The sequence below is a fragment of the Pelmatolapia mariae genome, linkage group LG12 (assembly GCF_036321145.2).
Source record: "Pelmatolapia mariae isolate MD_Pm_ZW linkage group LG12, Pm_UMD_F_2, whole genome shotgun sequence".
Taxonomy (NCBI): domain Eukaryota; kingdom Metazoa; phylum Chordata; class Actinopteri; order Cichliformes; family Cichlidae; genus Pelmatolapia; species Pelmatolapia mariae.
Window position 1 is genome coordinate 31400077 of NC_086237.1, and position 24731 is coordinate 31424807.

At 39.5% G+C, this 24731-nt stretch overlaps 3 protein-coding genes across 6 annotated transcripts in view; 2 read left to right on the top strand and 1 right to left on the bottom strand.

The window, feature by feature from the left end:
* Window positions 1-3781: 3781 nt before the first annotated feature.
* si:dkey-178e17.3 (somatomedin-B and thrombospondin type-1 domain-containing protein) lies at window positions 3782-18885 on the top strand. 2 transcript variants are annotated; one of them, XM_063489852.1, is made up of 5 exons: window positions 3782-4258; window positions 12836-13021; window positions 13475-13565; window positions 16258-16416; window positions 16994-18885. In XM_063489852.1, the coding sequence occupies exons 1-5, from the start codon at window positions 4009-4011 to the stop codon at window positions 17097-17099; spliced, it is 792 nt and encodes a 263-aa protein (XP_063345922.1). In that variant the 5' UTR covers window positions 3782-4008; the 3' UTR covers window positions 17100-18885. The 2 variants fall into 2 exon arrangements, with proteins under 2 accessions (XP_063345922.1, XP_063345923.1); XM_063489853.1 differs by having other exon boundaries at window positions 12839-13021.
* A 1754-nt stretch (window positions 18886-20639) lies between these two features.
* On the bottom strand, window positions 20640-24466 carry snap29 (synaptosome associated protein 29). 2 transcript variants are annotated; one of them, XM_063490810.1, is made up of 6 exons: window positions 24218-24466; window positions 22750-22986; window positions 22417-22610; window positions 22001-22086; window positions 21812-21916; window positions 20640-21717 (listed from the first exon to the last, which is right to left on the bottom strand). In XM_063490810.1, the coding sequence occupies exons 1-6, from the start codon at window positions 24362-24364 to the stop codon at window positions 21560-21562; spliced, it is 927 nt and encodes a 308-aa protein (XP_063346880.1). In that variant the 5' UTR covers window positions 24365-24466; the 3' UTR covers window positions 20640-21559. The 2 variants fall into 2 exon arrangements, with proteins under 2 accessions (XP_063346880.1, XP_063346881.1); XM_063490811.1 differs by having other exon boundaries at window positions 24226-24331.
* Window positions 24467-24501: 35 nt separating this feature from the next.
* The window catches only part of pi4kab (phosphatidylinositol 4-kinase, catalytic, alpha b), a 30068-nt gene continuing 29838 nt past the window's right edge, over window positions 24502-24731 (top strand). For both annotated transcript variants that reach the window (XM_063490807.1, XM_063490808.1), the window contains exon 1: window positions 24502-24699. In XM_063490807.1, coding sequence (XP_063346877.1) covers window positions 24502-24699 — 198 coding nt within the window. The remainder of the gene's footprint in view (window positions 24700-24731) is intronic.

The window sequence follows — 24731 nt, forward strand, 5'->3', positions numbered from 1 at the left end:
GCGTCATTCTGTTTCAGTGTCATGTTTCATTCAAAGTTGAACTCCATGTGCCTTTTGCGGATGTGTTTGTTGGCGAAAACATCTTGACCAGTATCTTCATGCATTATCCAGCCTCACCAGGGTGACAATTTCTGTGGTGGTTAAAATGGTTAATGTTTACATAACCGACATCATGCCATCAAATCCGGAAACCCTAATTTTTAACGTTTCTGTAAACACTCATGAATGTTGTTTTTTGACTGGCATTCACCCTGTTCTGTCCTTTTAGGTGTGACAATAGCTTATTTCATGTTTAATTAACCTGCTCTTTAATCATCTTACAAGAAAACTGTGTGGTCCAGACATGTTTTTACAATAACAACAAGGGGTCTGCTTGTTCTAGTTGTTACCACCGTTCGAGTATTGTAATTCTCAATATTGTCTTTTATTTAGTATTTATGAAAATATTATTATTATTATTATTATTATTATGATTTATTTATTTTCTGCGCAGCCAGACAAGGTACTCATGTTCACCACTGCCAGACAACCAAGAGAACATTATACTGTGATAATAAATCAGTGTATTCCAAGGCTGTGTATATGGAATTGTGTGTGTGTGTGTGTGTGTGTGTGTGTGGGGTGGGGGTGGGGGGGGGGGGAAGGTCATGTTGATTAAGCTTGTGCAATAAATGTCCCTTACTTAATGTCTGTGCTTTAATGTAAAGTTGTTTGTTGTAGGGGGATTTGAAAACCAATTAAAATAAACATCTGAAACCTTGAAAGCATGCAGTCTGGTTGTTTTTGTTGCCCTCCTCGCTCGTTCGACTGTTATTCTGCCCTTTTCCTCACTGCAGATAACATCGGGACAAACCATGGGGGGGCAGGTAGGGGAGGAATCGAACAAGGAACTCGTTGTTCTAGTTTTGGCTGTTGTGCCTGTACAGTGAACTGTAACTATCCATGCTTTCTCTCTCTCTCTTTCTTACTCATTTCGTTACTCCCTTTCTCACGCATTATTCAAAACACTGGTGCCTCAGGAATGCACAGCTCTCTGCAGAAGATGACTTGAAAATTTTAGTTTGAATGAAGAAGTAGAAGGACTCATAAGTAAAACTCAAGCAACAAAGTAAAAAAAAGTACTCACTGTGGGGAATTCTTTTGCAGAGTTTTTGGGAGAGTCCAGCTAAACTTGAAGCTATCTAATGCAGTACTGTAATAAAGCCATTAATTGGGTCATAATGTTGTGTTTGTGATGTTTGTGATATAATTCCTTGACTTCCCCCTTGTGCAACCCCAACATCTTTACAGTATAAAGATTCTTGTGGCTTGGCTCAGTTCCATCGAAGCACCCTGACATTTTCTCACACACTTTACTCCTGGACATCACTTGATCCAGATCCTGCAGTCCTTCAGCACATCAAGGTGTTTGTAAATGTTCTGTCACACTCTGTAATTAACTCATCTTAGCTGAAACTCGACAAAGAGCTTTTAGTGGGTGACATCAGAAAGGCCAAAGAACTAGCATGCGCAAACACTGAAGGTCTCCTTGGAGTGTGATAACAGCGTCTCCAGAGATGTTGTTCAGTATCAGTAGGTGGAAGGAATGCATGCTGTGTGCAAACATCTTGAGGATATTCCTATACACTCACTATTTTATGGTAATAGAGGAGCACGCGTGAAATGCTGACTTTAAACAAATGTGACATACAATCCAATTCTGGGCTCGTTGTCATGGGTTTTTGTGTTTCTGGGATTTGAAAATTTTGTGAATAACTTCACTTTAGGTTTTTGTTTCAGTTCTGTTATTATGTTAGAATTTTAAGTTGTTTGTTTCTTAAACCTTGAGATTTCTATATGATTATTTTATTATTCCAGTATTTTGTGAGTGAGTGTTAGTTTATGTGCTTTTGAGTCTGTGATTCCTGGTTTTACCTTATGACTAGTCTACCGATAGTTTTTTCTCTCTCATGTCTTGTTAATGACTGTTCCTCTGTTTCTTTCATGTCTACTGTGATCCTTCTGATCTCCCTGTTTAGTATTTGTCTTTGGTTTATTCCCTGTGTTACTTTGAAGATTAGTTTTGTTTCATGTGTCTCTCTCTCACACACAGCCTGTGTCATTTGTGCAGTCTTGTGATATTCTCTGTCTCATGTTTTTTCTTTGTTTTTCACTTCTTTTTCCTTTTTATTTTTTCTTTTAAATGCTATCCTAATTTCAGGATTTAAAAACATTTTTCTCTGGTTTTATTAATTCTTTTACTCCTGTTTCTACTGTAATTCCTTCTCATCATTGTATAAGTTTATCTTACACATCCTGCATTTATGGCCTCCACACAGATTCACACTCATTTTCAATCACAGTGGATATTTGATTTCTTTCTCACGGCAACAAACAAACAAACCCTAAAACAAACATTGACAGCCAGATGCTGTTTTTCATTATCCTGACAGAAACTAAACTTTGCACCTTTATCACAAAAACACATTATTCAAGTTGGTGATTATACATGAATATAGTTCTAAGGAAATGAACTGAAGTACACGTGTAATCTGCTTTAAGCACTAGGGGGCGCTGTTTATCAAACACGCATACACACTTCAACGATGAGAACGCCCCCTCCTCCCCTCCCAACCCCTTCGAGTGCGCACAATAGGGCTTTATGAGGAGCGGCATCATAACGCTGTCTTCCTCTTCTTCTCCCTTTATGCTGCTCGGCAACGAGCAATAAACAATAATAATAAAAAAAATTGTTTCTTGAGAGTAGCTTGACTGTGTTGCCAGCTTGCAGCTTGTAGGCGGTTAAACGAACTGAGTATGTTTAGTGAAAAACATTTCCAAAGAATTAGCGCAAGTGTATGTGTCACTCTACTGCCCCCCTAACCCCAGCCCCCCACAAAACCTTTTACTTAAATATTTCTCGAGAGCAAACATGTTTGAATCTTTTCATGGTTATAAAGCAATGCATTAAAACAAGCAATTTTAGAACATGGAGCTTGAATAATTAACTCGCAACTCGTTAGAATACTTGATACAGATTTGTACATCAGACACATTACCGCTGGATTCAAAAGCAGGACAAAGAGTTGCAGATCCAGCATTTTCTATACGTTTGTGACCGTAACTAAAGTGGAGGAAAGCTATTGTCTTTGCATTTGTGCTTTTACAGTATCCGCCATGGCTGTTTTTCTCCAGCCAGAGCCAGTGAAGAGAAAGTAATTTCATTGTTCTCCAGTCTTTCTCTCAGCGGGATGGATGCACTTAGTTCTTCGGCATGAGTGGACATTATTTTGTTGCTGCGGCTCAAAAGGACCTCGTCAAATTGCACGGTGGCAGCAGACTGAATGTTGATTTCTCTTTCGTTTATTTTTAACGTAACATTAAAATGACCAGGCCGCTGTCCGTGGTGCTGAATTCGATTTTGTGATCGGAAGAGCTGATATGGACAAAAACCTGTTACACAATATTTACGCTCACTGCAACAGAAATCACGTAGCATGCATTTTTCATTTCAGGTGTATGCAGCTGTTTTATTGAAATGTGTCTGATTCCAGATCTTATACAGACCCTCGTTGAGGTTTATTTTGCTTTTCCATTGTAATCTTGGCAGCAGAAGTGGGCCAAAAATATTCTGAAACTCATTTATTTATTTATTTATGTATCTGAAACCTCACACACAAGCTAGAGAGAGAGAGCAAGATTGGTGCTGTAAGTCTGTAAGTACCGAACAGTAGCTTGGGGGCGGTGTCCTGCTCACTAAAAGAGGAGTTAGTGAGCGCGCACGACTCCACTTAAATTTTACGCGTCACTTGTTCGTCCAGGCGTCCACACAGAAGATACCTCGTTTTCTGCACAAGCAGGACCATGTTGCACTTGGATTTTATATAGAAAATACAAATTTCACCTTAATAACATTATTTGATTATTATTATTATTATTATTTTATTTTATTATTTTTTTAAAAAGGCGACAGCAGCACAGAGCAGCAGCAGCGTGTGTGGAGCAAGTGGTCCCAGAAAGATTTCCGTCATGGGAGCGTATGGATGGAGCTCAGCGCGTCTTGGCTTTGTCGTTTGGGGATTTTTGGCATTTTTCTGCGGAGAATTTGTCCCACAGGCTGAAGCAGGCTGCAGGGAGCGAGAGAGCCCAAACTGCTGCACCGGCCGGAACAACGAATGTTTTGAGTACTCCAGGAGGAAAACAGTGTGTTACTGCGATACCTACTGTCAGAAAACAAGAGACTGCTGCGAGGACTATCAGAGCGTTTGCCAAATATCTGGTGAGTTGTTTGCTCTGTTGTGCTCGCTGACATTTGATATCAGATAACAGCGGTTTTGTCTATTTGAAGTTTGAAAGCTCAAAGAGCGAGGAAGAAATAAGGTATGTAGTGTATATATGTTTTGAATCCTATCCAATGACTGCTGCTGTTCATTGTTGTTTAGTTTTGGGGAGGGATGGCTGCCACTGAGGTGACACGTAGGGAGTGAGACATACTACACGTAGCTGTTTTTAATGTGCCCAACATGGCTCTTTGTTTTAAGTGACCAGCGAGAGGTGACTACTGTCTGCCTAGTGTGGTTTTACATTTGTAGTTTTGACCCATGCACGACCTTCACATCACAGCTTCACATTGCTTCACATTGCACAGCCTGGACATTACGTGGTCTGAGAGACCATAACAACATTAGTTTAGTCTTAAAGCAAGAAAAATGACCTTAACTTAGAAACACTAATTTGCTTATTCCTTAAAACTTATTTGTGGGCAACCCCCCATCATCAACCAGGCTTTTGCTATATATGGACAAATGAGGGAACAGACACCATGGAAACAGACTGCCAAAGATGGTCAGAATTACAGTGGAGCTGTGTCTTAGATGTGACAGACAGGAAACACTCTGACCTGTAACAAAAGAAACTCTTATAGTGAAGTATTTAGCACTACTCAAGTTCACAAAGAGATTTCTCTGGCATAAATACCCTGAGAATGTGACCCCCTTAAGCACACTTGCAGGGTCAGTCTTAAAGGGAAAAGAACTTTTAAACTGTGGAGCAATCCCACTATTATATACAAGCTGGTTTGAGTGTTGTATCTGTTCTGTGATGTGAATAGGTTGCCCCATCCAGACTTCAATCACTAACTCAAAACTGTGTACACAACTAACACAAGGGCAGTTGTAATACACTTCATTAGACCTCACTGTTTACTATAAAGAGCCCATAAACACCTGATAATCAATTTTAGCTGTAATACTGCAGTTATCAGAGCTACACTAGTTTTTGTACAGCTTAAAGCTCAGTTAAGGAGCATATGGTAATACAAGGGATCTAAAATGGAATAAGGATCCAGCATTTCATCTTTGCTGTATTATCAGGGTTTAGAAAAGCTAGGCCATGATGACAGGAGACTTCACTCAATGTCTTTAAAACAGATCAGGCTGGTGGCATAAAGTAGCATGAAGGATGAAGAGGATTATTCAGGAATGAAGACATATTAGTAAACTAGTAGAGAGAAGAATTTTGAATCCAGTGCGAAACCAAAGGTCAGTATTAACTCCCCTTTTCAGCCACCTGCGTATGCTGGTTCTAGTTACGTGGGAGGGGCTTAGAAAAGAGAGGACTGCATTGGGAGGTTTTTTTCTTCTACTTTTTTAAAAAAAAACTCCTTTTTTGATTTCACGCTATTGCATCTTCAATCCGTTTGCATCATTAGGTTTAAGCCATTTTTGCATTTTCGGGATTCTTTACTTTAAATTACAATTGAGCTTTGGTAACAATCAGTCACACAGATTTTAAAGCACTTTAATGTAAATTTAGGCTGAATTAGACTTGAGTTTGTTTGTCTTTAAATGTGCTCAAGTGAAGCAATTCATCTCAGTAAGTGCCATGTCTGCCTTTATTTTGTTTACAGTGCTGTTATAGTGATGTGGTCCTTTACTGCAGCGTGGTGGAAATGTTGGACTGAAACTGAAATGGGGGTAGATAAGCTAAAGTATTCATAAGCATCAGTATATTACTTTAAATTGCACATGAAAGAGTTAAGATTAACATACACGTGAGTTTTTCTTTTGGCTTTGATCTCAGTGCCAAGCTGTTTTTATTGTTATGGCAACATTAGAAAGTGGAAAATGGGACTTTTTTTTTTTTTTTTTTTTTTACTAAATAAATAAACTCTACAGTGTTTGTAAAACCAGAGATGTGACTTTTTGAAAGCAAGGCAGGAAGCAACACTTTGTGAACAGACCCAGATCTCTTTTTAATTTAACAATCAGCTAGATTACCATTCAGAAACATCATTTTGCCATTCACAAACCAGATCCATGTGTATGACAAGCTGAATGTTAACAGGAAATCAGCTCAGGTTAGTGTGGAGCCGTCATTGTAACAGCCTCCTATCTCAGCTCTTATCACAGCTCACAGCTGCCCTGTGCAGTTTTTTTTATTTTTATGTCACAGTCTGAACATCAGAATGAACCCACATGGATCAATAAATATTTTGTATGCAACCTGAAAATCTTTACAGTAAAAACACAGCATTTATCTTCAGGCTTGGCTCTGCTCCATCCTAGCCCCCTGATATGTCCTCACCCACTTAACACTCAGAGTTGATCCTGAAGCTCTGCAACACATCAAGCAGTTTGTGTGTGACACTATTGGAGGTTGTAATTACCTCCTGTTTGCTGGAGCTCAACACAGTGCTTTGAGTGGGTGACATCAGAGCAGACACAGAAAAAACATGGATATAAACACTAAGAGATGTTGTTAAAATGAAGGATTTGGCAGGAGTGTGAACTGTGTGTAAACACAGAAGGACACTGTACAAGTTAAAGTAATGATTGAGCAAAAGCAACCCGTGAGCAAGGGCACAAGACAGGCTTTATTGTTGTTAAGAGAAGTGATGTAGAAACATAATACAAACTGTGTTAGTGAAAAAAAATACAGCTGACACCAGTACAATCACTAAAGTTCATGCACAGTCCAGCGATGGCCTCATTTAATGCATTGATAACGGAAATGTTAGGTGATATTTTCTTTGTCTTCTTGTTACCTTGCAGGTGATTGCACTATTGTGTTTGTCTGAAAAAGCAGTAGATATCTATATACCTAATACCTCTAGCACCATGTTTCATTCACTGTGATTTCCCTGCAGATGTTTCCAGGTTCCAGGCTCATTCAGCTGGATGAAACTTTATCAGCCTCACAGTTTGTGGGATTTTTGGGCAGCTTGTAAAAGGCGCAGTTGTGAACACAACACACCCTAATATAAAACTGACACACAAGCTAAACATAAACCAAATATAGAATAATTAATAATAATAATAATGCATTGGATTTATATAGCGCTTTTCAAGGCACCCAAAGCGCTTTATAATGACATTATTCATTCACACTCACATTCACACACTGGTGGAGGCAAGCTACGGTTGTAGCCACAGCTGCCCTGGGGCAGACTGACAGAAGCGAGGCTGCCATATCGCGCCATCGGCCCCTCTGGCCAACACCAGTAGGCGGTAGGTAAAGTGTCTTGCCCAAGGACACAACGACCAGGACAGAGAGGCCGGGGATCGAACCGGCGACCTTCCGGTTACAGGTGCCCTTCCCAACCCCCTGAGCCACGGTCGCCCCCTAATTATAGATGGACTAAACAGTTAAAGTAAATTACACTATCCACCTGTTAATTGATTAACAGGTGGAAAATAGTTAGAGGTGGGATGTACTATGGACCGGTCTGGAATCTGTTGCAATGCTAATACAAATACAGACAATCATTCATTCTCACATTCACACCTAGAGCCAGTTTTGAATCAGTAAGTAATTGAACCCCATGCATGTCTTTGGACTGTGGGATTAAGCCCGGATACCCAGAGAGAACACACTCAGAGATATGGACAACATGCAAACCCCACATAGAAAAGCCCCAGACTGGATTCAAACCCAGGTCCTTCTTACTGCAAGGCGACACTGCAACCCCCCACACCATTGCCTTATCAATTCACTTTGTAGAGGGAAAGGATGATAGAAAATGTTCTTTAAATATAAAACTAGGAACCTCTGCAGATGGAAACTCTCAAAAATCAGTTTCTGGTTAAATTTGAGGCTGAGAATGAGTTATGGATTTGTATACTTATGCTTAGATGAAATTTCCAACTTCCTGTAGTATTTCTTGGGATTGAAATTATAACATATAGCAAGCTGACATGATTTTTCTATTTTATGAACTTCATGTTTTGGTCATCAGTCTGGCTTATATAACTTCAGTAGTTGCAGGCTATTAATTTCCAAATGTACACCTCACAGCAAAAACTACTTGTAGGCATATTTTGGCTGGTTTAGCAGTTCGAGCTGTTGGCCACCATTTTTATTATTCTAGCCACAAACAAAAGTAAAAGTTTAAACCTCTCACTAATTAATGTTTAGATTTAGAACCAAGGAACAATGAGCTTTTGCTTCTGGCACCAGCACCTCAGAAAATCTGCTTATATTTTATTATATTTTATAGAGACGTGCCAAATCTTTATTTGAAATCTTTGAAAGGTTTTTGCATTGGCAAAGATTGTGATAGATATTTAACTACCAGGAGGAAATGGGTTTTTAAAGACATACTTTGTATTGGTCAAAATCAGCACACCTTTTAAGTTGGTTTTGTCAGATTTCTCTGTTTAATCCATTCATGTATGAAATTAAACTGGATAATGCCCCCAAACAACTGCCAAAATAAGGTCTCAGAGGCATTAAAGGATGGTTGAAGCGTGGTAACACTTGCTTCCAGAAGGACTTTGATGTTGTCTCCTGTTATAGAAGTGATTTTCATACACCAGTTTCAGTCTTAACTCTATGGTTCCCATTAAGATAAGCTCCCATTCCTCTTCATTGACTCTAGAGATCATTTTGGGCAGTAAGAAGCAAGAAGGGGCAGCTTCTCTCTTCTACTGCAGCCTCTGGTGGTTCTCACCCTAATAGAAAAATACATTAAAGCCTCTGCATTTGGTACATGAGACTTTTGCTCATCATTCATCTCTCTCTCTCCTCTCTGTTTCTCTTTATTTTCTCTAGGGCACTGTGCAGTATGTTGTCATGCCACAATGTTTTCCTCTTTCCACCTAAGTTCACTCCCTCTTTTTCTTCCTTGCATCCCACGTGTTCTCTGTTCTGCTAGTAGGGAATGTCTTTACATAATGTAGACTAAACAGGCCAGCTGTTGGATTTTTTTCTTTTGGGACAAATATGTTAAACACCTCTTGGCACTCACATGCTACATTTTGCAAATCTGATGTCCAGCATCTGGTTTCTTCTTGACAGGAAAACACTGCTGAGCTTGAAGGGCATTAACAGTTTTCACTCACTTACTATAAGCACAAATGAAGGTGCATATGCATATCACTAAATCGAAGGGGGCTTGAAAAGGGAAACTCCTGCCTTGGCTGTCTGTAGTGTTTGATTACTGTGTTTTACTCTGTCCACCCATCATCAGGTAAAGGTCAAGGTAATTTCAGTACATTATCCCCTTTTTCTAGACTTCTTCCCTCTGCAGCTTCAAGGTTTTTGTCAGACTAATGGTGTTGGTGAGCAAATAGTGAGCATTTTCACACAGAGAACCTTTTTGTTTGAAGAAAAATACAAAGATAATATTTATTTATTAGATTACTAGTGTAGTTGCTTCAACTACACTAGTAATCTACCCAACTTTGTTAATGCTTCCATTCCTGAAAGGAAAAATTTAATCGTGTTTCACAGACAAAGATCGCCTTATCTGTGAAGCCTCTAACTGTAATTCTTCTTTTTCTTTCTTGTTATATTTCTTGTGCACTGACTGTTTCTTCTTCACTTACCTTTTTTTTCCCACTCACTATGTGTTTATACAAGTTCCTGCATTTAAGCATTAGTTATTATTAATCTCTGGCTCTCTTCCACAGCATGTCTTTGTCCTGTCTCTCTCCCCTCAACCCCAGCCATTTGCAGCAGATGGCCGCCCTTCCTGCTTGTATATAGGAAACATTCACCTGCTATTAGGGCTCAGTCCAGTCTTCTCAACTCCTATTAACAGGCTTGAGGTTCCTGTTTTGGTAAAGATTATAAAGCTTGTCTGATGGGACCAAGGCCCAGACAGGGAAGGGAGGGTGACCATGGAGGCTTAGAGGTGCAGTGGTCCTCCAGAGCAGCTGGACATCTGGGTCTCATCAGAGAAGAGATGGGGCTGGAAGGAAAGGGAGGGGGTGGGTGAGTGAGTGAAGCTCAGAACCAAAAAAATGAGACAGATGGGGGGGAAGAACAAGGGAGAGTGGGGCACAAAGTAATAAAAGGAGTGGAAGATAAAGCAAATTGGGCAGGCAGGTCTAAGACCCTAAAATGGAGGTAGAATTCAAGGAGAATAAAAGGAAAGGCAAAGGAATGCCATCCCAAAAGGCTATTATCCCACTGAAACAAGAGTAACTGGAGTTTGGCAGAAGTTGAGAGATAAAAGTGCTTATGTTGGATCATTGGTCATTGGTTCTGTTTAGTTCAATGCTGTCTGAGGCTTTGCCTGCTGCCTGAAAAATTAGTCATAGACAAGCAAAGTCCTTTCACTTTAAACTTTGACAGCAACCAGATTTGTACTCCGGTGCTGCTGGTTCACTGAAACAGACGACTTCCCTGTTTTCCATATTAATGACACTTACGGTAAACTGGTGAAAATAATCTTGATGAAAACAGAAAATAGAGAAATCTCATTAGTTAAATTGCAAAAATAGATTTAACCTGGACAGAATAATGCAGTTAAATTGCACTCCAAAGATAAGAAAACACACATCTAAAATCTATCTCAGAAACTCTGTTGAAATATCAGCTTTTCCAAAAGACAAAAGCTGAACATGCTGGGAACAAGTGCCATTTGTTTCCTGTATTGGGGTCAGAGGTCAGAGGTGGTGGCAAGCTTTCGAACTGAAGACTTTCTCATTAACAATGCAAACAGGGGACAAGAGTGACTATGTGGGTTAGGCTGTCAGACTGTCAGCAGGGTTGACATGTGGGTGGTGGAATTGTTGCACTGGTTGTGCCAGAAGCAGACTGAGGGACCACCACAGCTTGGTAATTGCCTTCTGACCTCTGGCAAATCAGCCCAAATGGCTGAGACTCCCAGACAGGGCCTTAGACCTGCTTATGTGTATGTCGGTGTCGATCACAGGGATAATAGCTGTTTCTCCTCCGGGTGTGGGAACTAGCCAACCCTATTGATTTCACTGCACGCTCTGCTGTGAAGCAAATACCTCAACTGGACTCCTTGCTTGTGTTTTTCCCACCATGAGAAAGGAAAACAGCGGCATGAAAGCTGCCCGTGAACGTCAGAGGATGTAGCAGCGGGAAGGAAAGGCAAGAAGACAGGAGCAAGGATAAGAAGAGGTGGAGGAGGCAAGGATAGGAAGCTGATAGGGTTGTAGTGTCTAATGCCATCCCACCCTGAGTAATCTTTCAAGCAAGTGCATGTATCTCATCACGTTTACAGAGGCAAATGAGCATGTCTGTATATTTTAAGGATAGAAGAAGTTTAAGTGGGATGATTTATCAGACAGAAATTGTTTGCTGTGTGTGGTGATCTGGGAAAGGCGAGTGTCAGGTGGGCAGCACTAATGTGCAGGAATGCAGAGATTCCACTGTGGCTTTGTGGATCGGCTGTGTCACTGAGGCAGCTGCCCCCCCTCCTCTCCGAACCCCCAACAGGACCATGGGAATGAACCAAACGGGCGGCATCTTGAAAGCACTCTCTCCCTCTCTCTCTCTCTGTCTCGTGTTCACACACATAATTATTCACTCACGACATTGTATAGTGGGGTGAGTGTCTATTATAAAGACAGTGTAAGGGAGATTAAATGAAGAGGGAGGATTAGATTCAGTTATGGTATATTTATCCGACCATTCCCTGTAATTTCACCAGCAACGTCTACAAGCTTCAAGCTGGGTGCACCTGCTCTTATTGTCTCAAACTTTTGTTTTATAGGATGAAAACAGAAAAAGCTCTAAACCACAAATGTCAGGCTTTCTAAAAATATTATGGTGTATACATGCTTGCAGCTGTTCACTGTTGTGTTGAACTTACCTGATTTGTTTATGTGTTTGTGAAGTATGCCCTTCCTTGTAAAAACAAGACTATTAAAATGTCTGCTCCTATTTAATCTCTGTGCTGAAAAGCTCTTGATTACTGCTGGAGTTTTGGGGCTTTGATCAAGGCAGTCATCTAAGTGATACAGCTTCCTCTTTGCTTGATGTAATTAACTAAATCAGCCTACTGAACAGGAAGTATGATTACTAAGACTGCTGTGTTTATGTGGCGTGCTGAGTTCACGGGCGTCCGTGTGTGTGTTTGTGTGTAAGCGTGGGGTAGAGGGAAACCAGAGAGAACAGGATGCAAAATTAGCCTCTTATTTAAATGGTCCCCCCACATTTGACCTCAGTTGCAGACTTCCTGAGTCTGGGGTTAGGCTGATCTGAAATAAGTACATGGTAGTGACCCAGTCACTCGCCACCTACCTACCTAAGTAAATGTTCAGTGGACTGGCATCAAAGTCTATATCAGGGCATCTATTGCAGCTACACTTTAAGCTGTATGGTACATGACAGCAAAGATTAGGGGAAAGTTTGCAGCTCCCTCTGGACTACAGATAAATTCTTTTTCATAATTAGACCTCTTGTTTTACTATCTCAGAGAGAAGGGTATTTTTCTTCTTAAACACCTCAGTCTTTTTAAAGAAATGTAAATCTCATCTTGAATTCCCTAACTTTATTAAACAACCAGTAACACTGAAGAATCTATGAAGAAATATTACTATATAATCCATTTAACTCCTGCAATCTTCAGCTAATCTATGGCTTTCTGATTCCCTAGCAGCCATTGACTGTGTGGTGAGATCATGGGGTCCCTGGTCATCATGCACATCTTCATGTGGAATTGGTAGCACGGAAAGGAGTCGCCAAGTATCTGTTCCCCCTAGAAATGGAGGTACACCCTGTCCTGATCTCAAACAACGTCGAGGATGCTTCGGAAATAACGCCATATGCAGCACCGCGAAAGGTGACAGCCTGACTTTTTCTGCATTTATGTGTGTCACAGAGTGCAGTTCACTAGCACTGTTGTAAATTAAGCAAGTGCTTTGGTATTATTTGGGAAAACTGTTAACTTTTTTTTGCTGTAAGAAACAAACCTTGAGTCTGCATGCTCCATCTGCCTGTCACTTTGCTGATGGAACAACTGAATTTCCCCACTGAAGAATAATAAAGGATATTTCTATTCTGTCTTCAGCTGTGCACTTTTCCAAGTAATTAAAAAACCTCAAGACAGGAAAACTATTTTTTTCCATTTGAAAACTTACAATGAAAGCTGAACTCACTTTACCTTAGAGCTGAGTTGCTCAGATTAAACATAAGATGCCTTTATAAGTATGATCTTTAGTGGATGCAACAGCTTATTAGACATATTTGCCCTCTTTTTAATTTTCATCTGCCCGTGCTTACACCTGACTTCCAGAAGTCGCAAAAATCTTGCCTAATTCTTTCAAGAGGAACTTCAAGGACCCTTGGAGGAGACCACACATGCTGATGAAGGAGGAGAAGGCCAGGTAAGGCCTTAATATCAAACTGCAAGATACCAGCTTTGTTTCATGTCTGTAGTGTAGGATTTGTCAGGGCAGTGGCAGGTGATTACAGATGCCCTTTTTTTTTTTTAATGTCTGGTAATTTACTTGAGTTATTTTAGCCTGGGAGTCAGGGTTAATGGTTTTGTCTGGCGAATTATTACATAGAAATTACATAAAAGATTTTATTAAAATATAAAATCTTTTATGTACTTTCAGCAGCTTCAACTACATTTTAGTTGCAAGTGCTTTGGTTGTATCTGAAAGATTTTTTCAGCATTGATTATAGCTGGAACTTCTTTAATCAGTTTTTTTTTTGTGAATTACAAAATAGTTGGCAGATCAGTCAGCACTGCTGTAGAACATTTGATTAAAACTGTAATATGCATATTTGAGTTCATACCATCGCTGTAATTATACAAACAGTAACCTTTCTTTTCTTGCCAGCAAACTTTCAGATGCATCTCACTCTGGCAATAATAAAGGCACTTAATCAACATTTTTCTTGCTTTCGCTAGCTCCAAGGCTGGTGGATTTCACAACAGGTTCATACCAGATTTTTCCTCAGTTTTTCCTTAGTTTAAAGGTCAACTCTGAGCACCAAAAGATTAGGAAATACTGGCAAAGACTGAGGTTGCTATAGCAAGCACGTCCTCAAAATTACTTTGGGTGTGTAACATGAACTCTGTCATTGAATATTTGCATCAGGAGCTGACCTTTCCTGAATAGTCAGACATAATCCATTTTTTTTTTTTTAAAAACCTTCGCTGTATAAATTTGATCTTTGATCTGAGCTGATTACAAATGTTCTCAGGATGTTCTCTGGAAAAAAATCTGAGCTGGCTTCCTGACAGCTTACAGCTTTTCTCAGTAATTAAAATGGACATTGGATACTTTTGTTTTGACTGAACAAAACATCAGGGGACTGGGAGTGCATTACTCATAAATGGCATTGATTCAGCATGAATTTTACAGAGTAAGAGCGATTTCTCACAGGCATCTGGTATATTAATACTGGTGTCTTTGAAATTAATTGAAGAAGCGAGGGTTAACAGTGACAACAGTGAACTGATGATCACTTGTCTTTGGATGTATATTTAAATCTGGATATTAGTGGATATTAGAGACTGGACACTAAGACAAGGTAATTATAAAATAAGGGAGGATGGACCATAACACAAGGCTGTTATGCAGATTTTGCTTGTAAAAGCTCAACAAAAGAAAATAATATCTCTCTGGAATTTTTAAGACAGAAATTTTAGTCAAAAGAACAAGTATTTAACAGAAGGTTTCACTGTGGAAAAGTTAAGGAAACAAAGTAGAGACATCCCACTACAGACATGCAGACATATACATTATGTCTTACAGGCAAATAGAGTAAGGATATCATACATATTTACAACATTCTGAAATATTACTGTCAAATCTGAGGAAGAAATTAAAGGAAACTTCATGTTTTCTTTGACAAGTCACCCAAATTTGGATAATATGTTGTCACACCTGTCTGAATCAGTGGCAAAATAAATAGTGGAATTAACCCAGTTATCAGAAAAACAAGACTTTATTTGTTCCTTTTAGTGTGCAGACTGAGCTGTGATTACAATGGGATAATCCAGGCGATCAAGACACAAGTGAATCACTTGTGTTACTTATCAGCAAATTTTTACTTTGTCAAGTAATTAAAGTGTTAAACTTGGGTCACCAGATACAGTCACGATAAAAGTAAAGTACACTTTTTCGAATTTTAATTTTTTAAGTATCAGGGAATAATACAGTGTCAGATAAACAGCAATGCATAAGATATTACTCCATGTCATTATTTATTTAAAAAGCACCAAGTGAAAAGACAAAGAAGAAGAAGCAAAATGTGAAAAATAAGCACACCCAACGATTTAATAGCTTGTGGAAGCATATTTAGCAGCAATATCTTGAGAGTTGGTATGAGGCGTTTGCGCTGATTTGCTGCATTTAGATGTGCAAAACATCTCAACTCTGCAAAACTAAGCCATGCTGCCACGTTCCTTTTAGAGAGAAGAGGCTTTTCCCTGGCAACCATTCCAAACCATCCATATTTCTTCAGTCTTTTTCTGATTGTATTGTCATGAGTTTTAACATTTAGCATTCTAACTGAGAACTTTAAAGTCTGAGATGCAGTTTCTCTGAGCATTGCACAGTCTGATCTTGGGGTGAAGGGTTAAGCTATAAGTTGATCACACAGTGCGTCTGCATGTTGGCTTTTATTTTTGTTAAATAAACAAAGACAGAGTGTAATATGTCACATTTTATTCACCTGAGGTTATATTTAATTAATTTTAAGACCAGCTAAGGACCAGATGATTATTATGCCTCGATATGTAAAACCTCTTAATTCAAAGAAGAGATACTTTGTTTGTACCATTAGTGTAACTTTAAACAAAGCAGGATATTTTTCAGAAACTGGAAAGCTTAAAACTGGCATATGCCCCTGTTTCTTCATCTAAACATTTTCCATCTGTGTTTTCTGTTTGAAATGCTCTGGTTTCATATGTGAGCATGAATGATGTGATTGACTGGATCATTGATGTGTTTCTGAGTCTCAAATATATTATTCGCCTTTGAGCATTATATTTTTGACTTGATAATAAACAGAGTCTTCTACTTTGACACCTTCTTTCCCTTTCTTTACCCTTGCTTGCAGTTACTGTGTGCATCTGCAAGTGAAACAGGCTAGCGCGGCATGTAGACTCAAACTGTGGACCGCTCGACTGATGAGAGAGACTGCTGTCTGTGTAGAGTGTCAAAGTGATGCCATGGCAAAGTCAGATCGCTGTGGAGGCGATGGTGTAAGGGGCACCAGGTAAACAAGCTAACTGAAAGATAACTGAAGATATGTTCATCCATTACATTCCTAACTCAAGCTTAAGTTTGACTCTGCATTCAGTTTAAAGACAAGAATATACCTAATGATGACTTTGGTTTAGCTCAATAAAGGCATACCTATGGAACCCCCAGTGATCCATAATAGTGATATACCAAATACATGCACATTCATTTGCTTTGTACACTTACATTTATAATTTTCATGTTACTTACTTTCATAGGGTGTTCATGTTCGAAGAAGTTCTTCCACACAGATAATAACACAGAGAACTAAAAACACCATTCACCACATATTTATAAATATGCAGAGCTATTAAAATGCATATATTAGTTTCTCTAATACTTCTTAACTGGGGAAAAAAATTCTGCCTAATCTAAGTGACCTTCTAACATACCCACATGTTACTGAGTATGAATTTAAGGCATTGTTTAAAAGAATATTCATTAAAATGACTATTTTGTGTGGTCAAAATAAAATCATCATATAATAAAATATGCTAAGATGGAATTAAAAGGAATTTGTTACATGCCTGATGGGCTCCTCTGTTCTTTAGGACCTTCTGGTCAGCAGCTTCAGTCCCGGGCTGTCACGGTTCCTGGATTCGACAGTTTTCTTCTGAGCGCTGCCAGTGTCCTGACAACTCTTTCCTCTTTGTTTGAGGCGGCACGCTACTCTCAGCATCCTGCCAAGTGCAGGAGAGCCCTGCCAGTCAAGCCAGACCCTCCAATCCAGATTACTGGATGGGTAACTCAAGGATATTAGCAGCATCCTGCCACTTTTTTTCTTTCACCTCATATTCTGTACTGTATAAACTCTTAAAGCACACATAAGTTCTTGCATTTAACTTCTGTTTTTACAGCCACGTAATTCTCCTCTAAAGCACAGCATCTATTTGCCTTTTTACCTCTGAGTCTTTGCTATCTACCTCCATCAATGCAAGTGCATTTTCTAATGCATAATGTATAAATATAGAAATATATTATTTAGCTTTATACATTTTCTACTTATGATTGGTTTATGTAATGTATATGTGTCTATATAGCTTCAATAATTTGTATCCAACCGTGTAAACATCAGACATCTGTCATTTATCCCCAAACAGTTCTAAGTCATCAGTGGTTTTGGAGATACTAAAACTGATCATCAAAGTCATATCCAAACTAGGATCCTTCGCTCAGTATTTTGATGTTGTATCTTTTTTATCCCAAAAGGCAAAGTTGAATATCAGGTACTGATTCTCAGGTGCTTAGATTTCAAGTCTCCTTCATGTCTGCCTCTTCTGGTGGTCAGTCACAGATGTTTTCAGTAACATGACTCATAGCAGAGATCAATAACATCTGTTTAGACTTAATATTGCTGGAGAGGAAAAAGAGCCATATAAGCGAATTCACTGTGGTTCTGTCTGTCTTGTGTCCAAGACTTAAAAAATGCTTCATGATTACTCGCCCTGCTCACAGGGGAGTTTTATCAGAAGAGTATGATCCAAGATAAATATCGTGAGCAGCCAACTCCTATATTATTAATTAACCGAATCTCCTCCCAGCGCTCCCTACAGTTCCTTTACTTTTTTCAGTTCTGTTTTTGTTGTCTCTGTTGACTCTGTGTTTTCCCTCAATTAAATACAGACTAACTACAGCTTTACCTTCTTGAGTTAAATGACACAGCATAAATTCCTGCATCTCTTTTGCTGTTGGGTTAAGAAGAAGGCAGGTGCAGTCATGTTATGGAAACCTGTTACTTTCTCTTTACATCCCCCATGTCTGTGTTTGTGTGTTTATTTATTATAAATCCATGTGGTAATTTTATAAGTGCAGCACAGCATTTTCTGTACACTGTCCATGAGTGAAATAAAGAAAACTATACCGCCATATCTCCCTCTATTGTATTTCTATTGATGTGTGGATTTCACTGCATCATTGCATTCAGTTTGCAAATCCTTGCCAATGTTTTCCTTTACACACCTTCAACATATCTGACTTCTCCCCTGTGCAGTAACTACTAGCATCAGCATGACACTGATAAGTATATTCCTGAGTTTACAAGCAGCATTTCACACCATTTCAACTCAAACATGTCCATTAACATATTATCTGGCATTCTTGTCATTTTTGCGTGGGCTGTAAATGGGATGATGACAAGCAAAATGACAACTAATGTGTACAATCATGTTTTGTTGTTACACTCTACTGAAATTTGGGGTATGCTCTTGTCATGTAAATTCTGGGAATTTTGTGTGTGTATATATATATATATATACTATGTGTAATTATGTGTACGAAACATGACAGATGTGGCAGCTTACGTCATATGTAAAAGTATCTTCATACTGGTATTTGGTTTGGTTTTGTGGATTGCATATTCTGATAGCCAGTTTGCCTCCTCATTTAGGTGATATATAGACTAGTTAAGTGTATATGGAGAAAGAGATGTTTGAACCTTGAGATTCACTGCAACTCTTCATGTTTATAAAGCTAATGCTTTTTGTCACTCTTGGCAGTTTTTAAATTTTTTCCAACCATATGTCACATAAATAATACCAATTAAACCACATTATCAGAGGCTTCTTTGTTCCCTTTAATTCTAACTTTATTTGTAACCATTTCCTCTGTGTGGAGTTTGCTTGGTCTCCCTTTGCTTGCATGGATTTTGTCCAGTTACTCTGACTTCCTCCTAGTCCCCAGACATGCATGTTAGGTTTAATTAGTGATGCTAAATCGCCCATAGGTCTGAATATGAGGGTGAATGTTTGTCTCTCTGTGTTAGTCCTGTGATAGACCTGTTATGCTGTAGAAGCTCAGATAGGCTCCAGCCTCCACGTAAGCATGAATTAGCACTGTTACAAGGGTGAATGCTCATAACATGACCAATGCTATGAGTGCCATCATATGTACAGGTAAATCTTTATGTACAAAAGCTCAGGCTGGTTTGACTCTCAATGATGTGAAACAACCAGACTCCAACACATCAATTCCTTAAAAAAAACTAGTGCATGGCTACTTCATGTCAGAAGTACTTGAACTTCACCTCCTCCATCAATCTCTCCAGCCTTCCTCCCCCCTTTCTCTGCTCTCCTCCCTGATTCCTCATCCTAGCTCACTACTGAACTCCCCTTCGTCAGCACAACTCTTTATTTTCTCGTACTACAACAGCGGCTATGCTGTCTGCCTGACCAGTGCATCCCCTGTGCTGCTCTGCCACTGCTGCTAACCCGCTTTGCAAAGGGCAGGAAGGCCCATCTCTGGCCCGGTGCCTGATGGGCTCCGACAGCAGTGTGTTCTGGGATTACAGCCACTGAAAAGGGGGGCATTCCAGCACTGGTGGCTTTTGTCACAGCATGGCCACTGTTTACTTTTGACAAGACAGCTGTTCAAAGCCCTCCTGGCCCCAGTGTAGGGCGTAAAGGGAAAGAACCCAAAGGTGACTTCCGTTTACTGGTGGCATTGCTGGACTTGGCCTGAGGCCCCTTTTGCTACTGCACGGCCATCTTAACTTCACATTTGACATTGCCCTGATGATAATAAAACTTTGCTTCAACATTTCATCCTGCACATATATAAAATATTAATTCCATTTAATTGCAAAGTTTCATAGTGTTTTCCTTGCCTTGTTCCTTGATTTCTTCCCCATGTCTTGAGATAATGATGCCACATTTACCCAGCACTTCCATTTGCTTTGTTTACTGGTTTGTATGTGTGCACTACATGTGCGCAGAGTGTCAGCTTGGGGCCCTTGGGTAGCTGGTACCTCTGTTTCTTTGTATATAGCCTGCATGTGGTTTCAGGATGCATGTACTGTAATTAGTAGTTATCCTAATAAATGCTTGGTGCCTCTGTAGGAGCAGCTGGTCTAACACAGAGGAATGATAATGAATAGACGGCTGAGCATGACACAAGTGGTAGACACCCATACAACAAACTCTCACACATCCTCAAATGACAAAACGAAACGGAAACAAATAGACTATATTTGTGAATTGTATGTAAATTCCTAACAAAATCCTTTCTTTAATCTGAAAAAACCCCCAACCCAAAACCAAATCTCTCTCTTGCGATCAGTCTATGCAAAAGTAAGACACATACCACCCAAAAATCTAGAGAAACTGTAGAAATTAATTCCTGGGAATGTGGCGCCACTTTGTGGTGCTTTGGGCTTCCTGCTTCACTTGTAACAAACAATATACAGGACATCTCAGACTTGTTCTATACGCTTTATTGGCTATGCAGACTTGATTACAACAAATGATAAACATGGCAAAAATAAGACATAATCATAAAACCATATTTTTAATCACCTTAGTAGAATAGCGTTGTGTTTTACTTAAAAAATGTGGTTCTTTTAGTCAGAAATGGAAGATACAACAATAATTAGTATAAGGGCTATATTCCTTCTGTGACAGTTTTTATATTAACATGAGCTTGTTCACATTATTTGTCCAATAATGCAGCATTCAATGAATAACCATAAATACACAGGATTTATATAAGGCTAATCAAATCCTTCAAAAACAAGAATAAACTTCAAAAACAAATTTCAGAAATGTCAGAGGGAAGCTTCACATGGTGAGCGGTGCCAGTGGTGACATGGACTTGGCACAGCTTCAAAAGCTAGTCTACTGTACATACAAATTACACATAAGGCAAATGTGACTTGAGCTAGGCTAGCTGCTTGCTTGTATTTTTTTTTTTTATAATTGTGGAGTGGCAGGCCTAGGAATCACAGTTAGCACTGACATATGAATGTCACACAAAAAAAAGATCCAGTTACTCTCCTTTACGTGAATATTTAACCATTAAAATTAATTTCCTCATTTGTAACAGAATTTGTTTGTTCAGAACGAATGATGAGCAAACCAACAGCCAATTAAACACCTAAGGTGATCAATAAAAACAGAATGGAATCAATGAAAGTTCAACTACATACATTCAGATAGAGTTTGAGAGAAACTTAACAGAGAAAATAAACAACTCCAGTGCAGAAAGAGACAGACAGTGACATCCAAAACAAGCAGTGAATAGTCTTTCCTTTAAAAGAAGGAGGTGGAGAAAAAAAAAATGGAGGCCCAGGTGAGAGGATGATCTGCGGTCAGTTTTGGTTTCCTTGAGTTGAATCCAAGTGTTTATTACAGTTTTTTCATCTGTTGGTTTGTGTTGTGGATCTTTGTATCCATTTTGTCCACTTTATTTAGCAGACCATCAATGGAGTCGTCCTGCGCATCAATTTCAGACTGCAGACCAAGCCCAAGATTCTTCAGTCTACCCAAGCCTACACACATCTCATCTAAGACATTCACAAAAGACATCAGTTCAATTACAGCAGACAAACTTTATATAAAAACGTGGTATGTAACTAATTAAGTGCAGCATTTCCCTACCCAAATTTTTGTCAAGAGTCTGGTGAGCCTCCTTCAGGTATCTGTTCTTAGGGTATCCATTCTGTTGAGACGAGCCATCATCTATTGATGCAGTAGCTCCAAATCCTAAAACAATGAAGTAAGAAATAGTGAGAGCCAGTAAGTGGTGGGAAGATACCGTAATGCTGAGGTTCTTGTTCCAACACTTACCTCCCGTATCCAGTTTTCTTAGGTTGGGGTGGCTAGCTTGGTACTTATCTTCATTTTCTCTGCTGCTGGACAAGGCAGTCTGTAATCTGAGAAAGTCAGATAAGAATCGTTCAAACATTTAGGGAGAGACGGTCAATAACAAGTTGTACGCATGAAAGTAAAAAATAAAAATGAATTACCTGAACTTCTAAAAGAAGTTAACATTACTTTAACACAAATTCAGAGTAACTGTTTTCATGCTTTGTTGTAAAATATGATAACTTGTCCCTACACATAACAGCATATCAAACTTTAATATATTGAAAGTCCTCTAAACCACAGAACTCCTTGATTTGTTTAGGAGTTCAAACATGCAGAAATTAAAACTGGATGATGCTACCACATCTCACTGACACAGAGAATAAAAACAAACTTACCTATCACTGGCCTTGTAGGCCTTTGGCTGCTCAGGTGGTGGCTTTGTCTCTGGCGTTCCCTTAAAATAATTGACAAGGCCGCCCCACACACTCTTAATACTGTTAATGTGCCTTTGACTGGTCTTCAGGTCTTGATCCATGTTATCCAGCATCTTGTCTGTCCTCTTTATAGCCTCACCCTGTCGCATCAGCTCCTGTAGACAAGAAGAGACTAATTCAGGATGAGGTATGGGAAGACGGGGCCTTTAAAAATAACTCTTTGTTGACTGTCGCCTTTTCAAAGACAGTGTTAATTCTTTGTTTAGTAGTGTGAACCTTATTCATTTAAGATACCTCTGCAGTTTCCACACCCATCTTCTCTGATTCATAGATGAGGCCAAGTGAGCGGTAACTGCTATCCACAGCAGACTGCGCTGTACGCATCACTTCCTGCTGGAGGCATCTCTGCCTCCTCTCTGCTTCACTCAACCCACTGTCACTTGGCTCGTCATCAAACCCCCTACTTTTAGGCTTGAAATCCTCCTCATCGTCATCATCTGCAAACGGGTTGTGGGATTTAGGGTAGGCCATCTGTGGAGCAGAAACAAATGTTTTGGTAATTTTAGCTAAAGGGCTATAAGCCTTTCAACTGATCATCATCAACATCAAGTTACATGCAGTTTAAGAATGAGCTTTTCTTCACAACAAGGAGTTTTTGTTACCTGTAAATAATGGATTTTACATTGCTTAAAACTGGAACAACTTCTTGGAACACAATAAAACTATAAACAGGGTAATAAAAGATAAGATATTTGGTTCCAGTCTTGATGATCTTTGACTTTTTCAGCTGCTCCCTTTAGGGGTTCCCTAAACAGATTATCTGCCACAATCTGACCCTCTCCCTGGCATCCTCTTCTGCCACACCAACCCTCTGCATGTCCTCCTTCGCTATATCTATGAATCTTCTCTATGGTCTTCTTGTTTTTCCTCTTGCCTGGCAGCTTCATCTTTAACATGCTTTGTCCAATGAATCTAATATCCCTCCTCTGCACATATCCAAACCATCTCAACTACGCCTCTTAAACGTTGTCTCCCAAGACTTGATAATCTTTTAAGTTCACTTATTCACTGATTAAATCCTTCAAAAAGTCTGAGTGTTGTTTATCTTGACTTCAACTAATTTCGCAAAAGCAACAGTTGTCTCAAGGTGCTTTACATTGCAAGGTAAAGCCTATAATAGTAGAGAGATAACCCAAAATATCCCCTCTGTGTAAGCAGATATCCCCTCTGTGTAAGCGATGGATAGATCGCACCTCTTCGGGAAGAAACGTTATTTACTATATTTTGGGATCGGATAGCTGAATAATTAAACAATGCGTACATAATACATCTGCTATTTAGATAATACTTAGTTTTATTACAACTGTAAGTTTTTGTTGATAAAAGAAAGTTAATTGTTCATTTCGAAACTTGTCTGAACTCGTGCGATTACGAAAGCTCCAGCGTGTTAGCTTCGGCTAACTTCAACGTTGTCCAACAAGTAATTCGAGCAAGAGTTAGGCTTGTCAACATATTTCACATTAATCACCTGCAACAATACCTGCTGTGTTATATTAAGAGGAGAAAAATAAAACAGTATTGCAAGTCAAGAAATGTTTGATGTATCGCCGGGGTGTTGGTCTGCTAGTCAACCGTTAGCTTAACTGCCAGTCAACTAAACGACCACATTCGCAAGAGTCACCACAGGCAATTTTCTCTTACTGAACAAATACTGTCTAAAATGAAAGTGTAAAAAAAAAGACACAGGAACGATTAACTTTACAGACAAACCTTTGACCGCAGGAGCCGCGGCAGACGCTGTCGTTGCTCTATCAGCTGACTGAACTCTTTCTATCGCGTTTGATGACGTTGCACACACGCTGTCGCGACAGCTGATCTTGCGTAAAGGAAACGCACACCAGGGCGACATTGGGGTTACTCACTGATAAAAACCCACGCAGGTTGTAATGTAAATAATATAACTACAATCCATGCATTTGCTTAATTTGATCTATTTCAAGCCCTTTGTGAGTAAGTTGCTACGGTAACGAAGAGCCCCTGTTAGAAATGTCCCTGCCGAGTTGCCGTACTGCGGCTTTCCCAGGCAGCCCCGCTCGCTTGTTTCCTCTCAGCGATGAATTGCGCTGGTTTAATGTAGGGGTAAACATGTCCGTAATGGGAGGTGGTACGAGGGGTTTTTATTTTAATACAGTCCTGTCGCTGGCCCGCTCTTTAGCCGCCCACCGCCCCGCACCGGTCGAAAAGGTGAGAAAACAAGCGCGAGCTCCAAAAACACG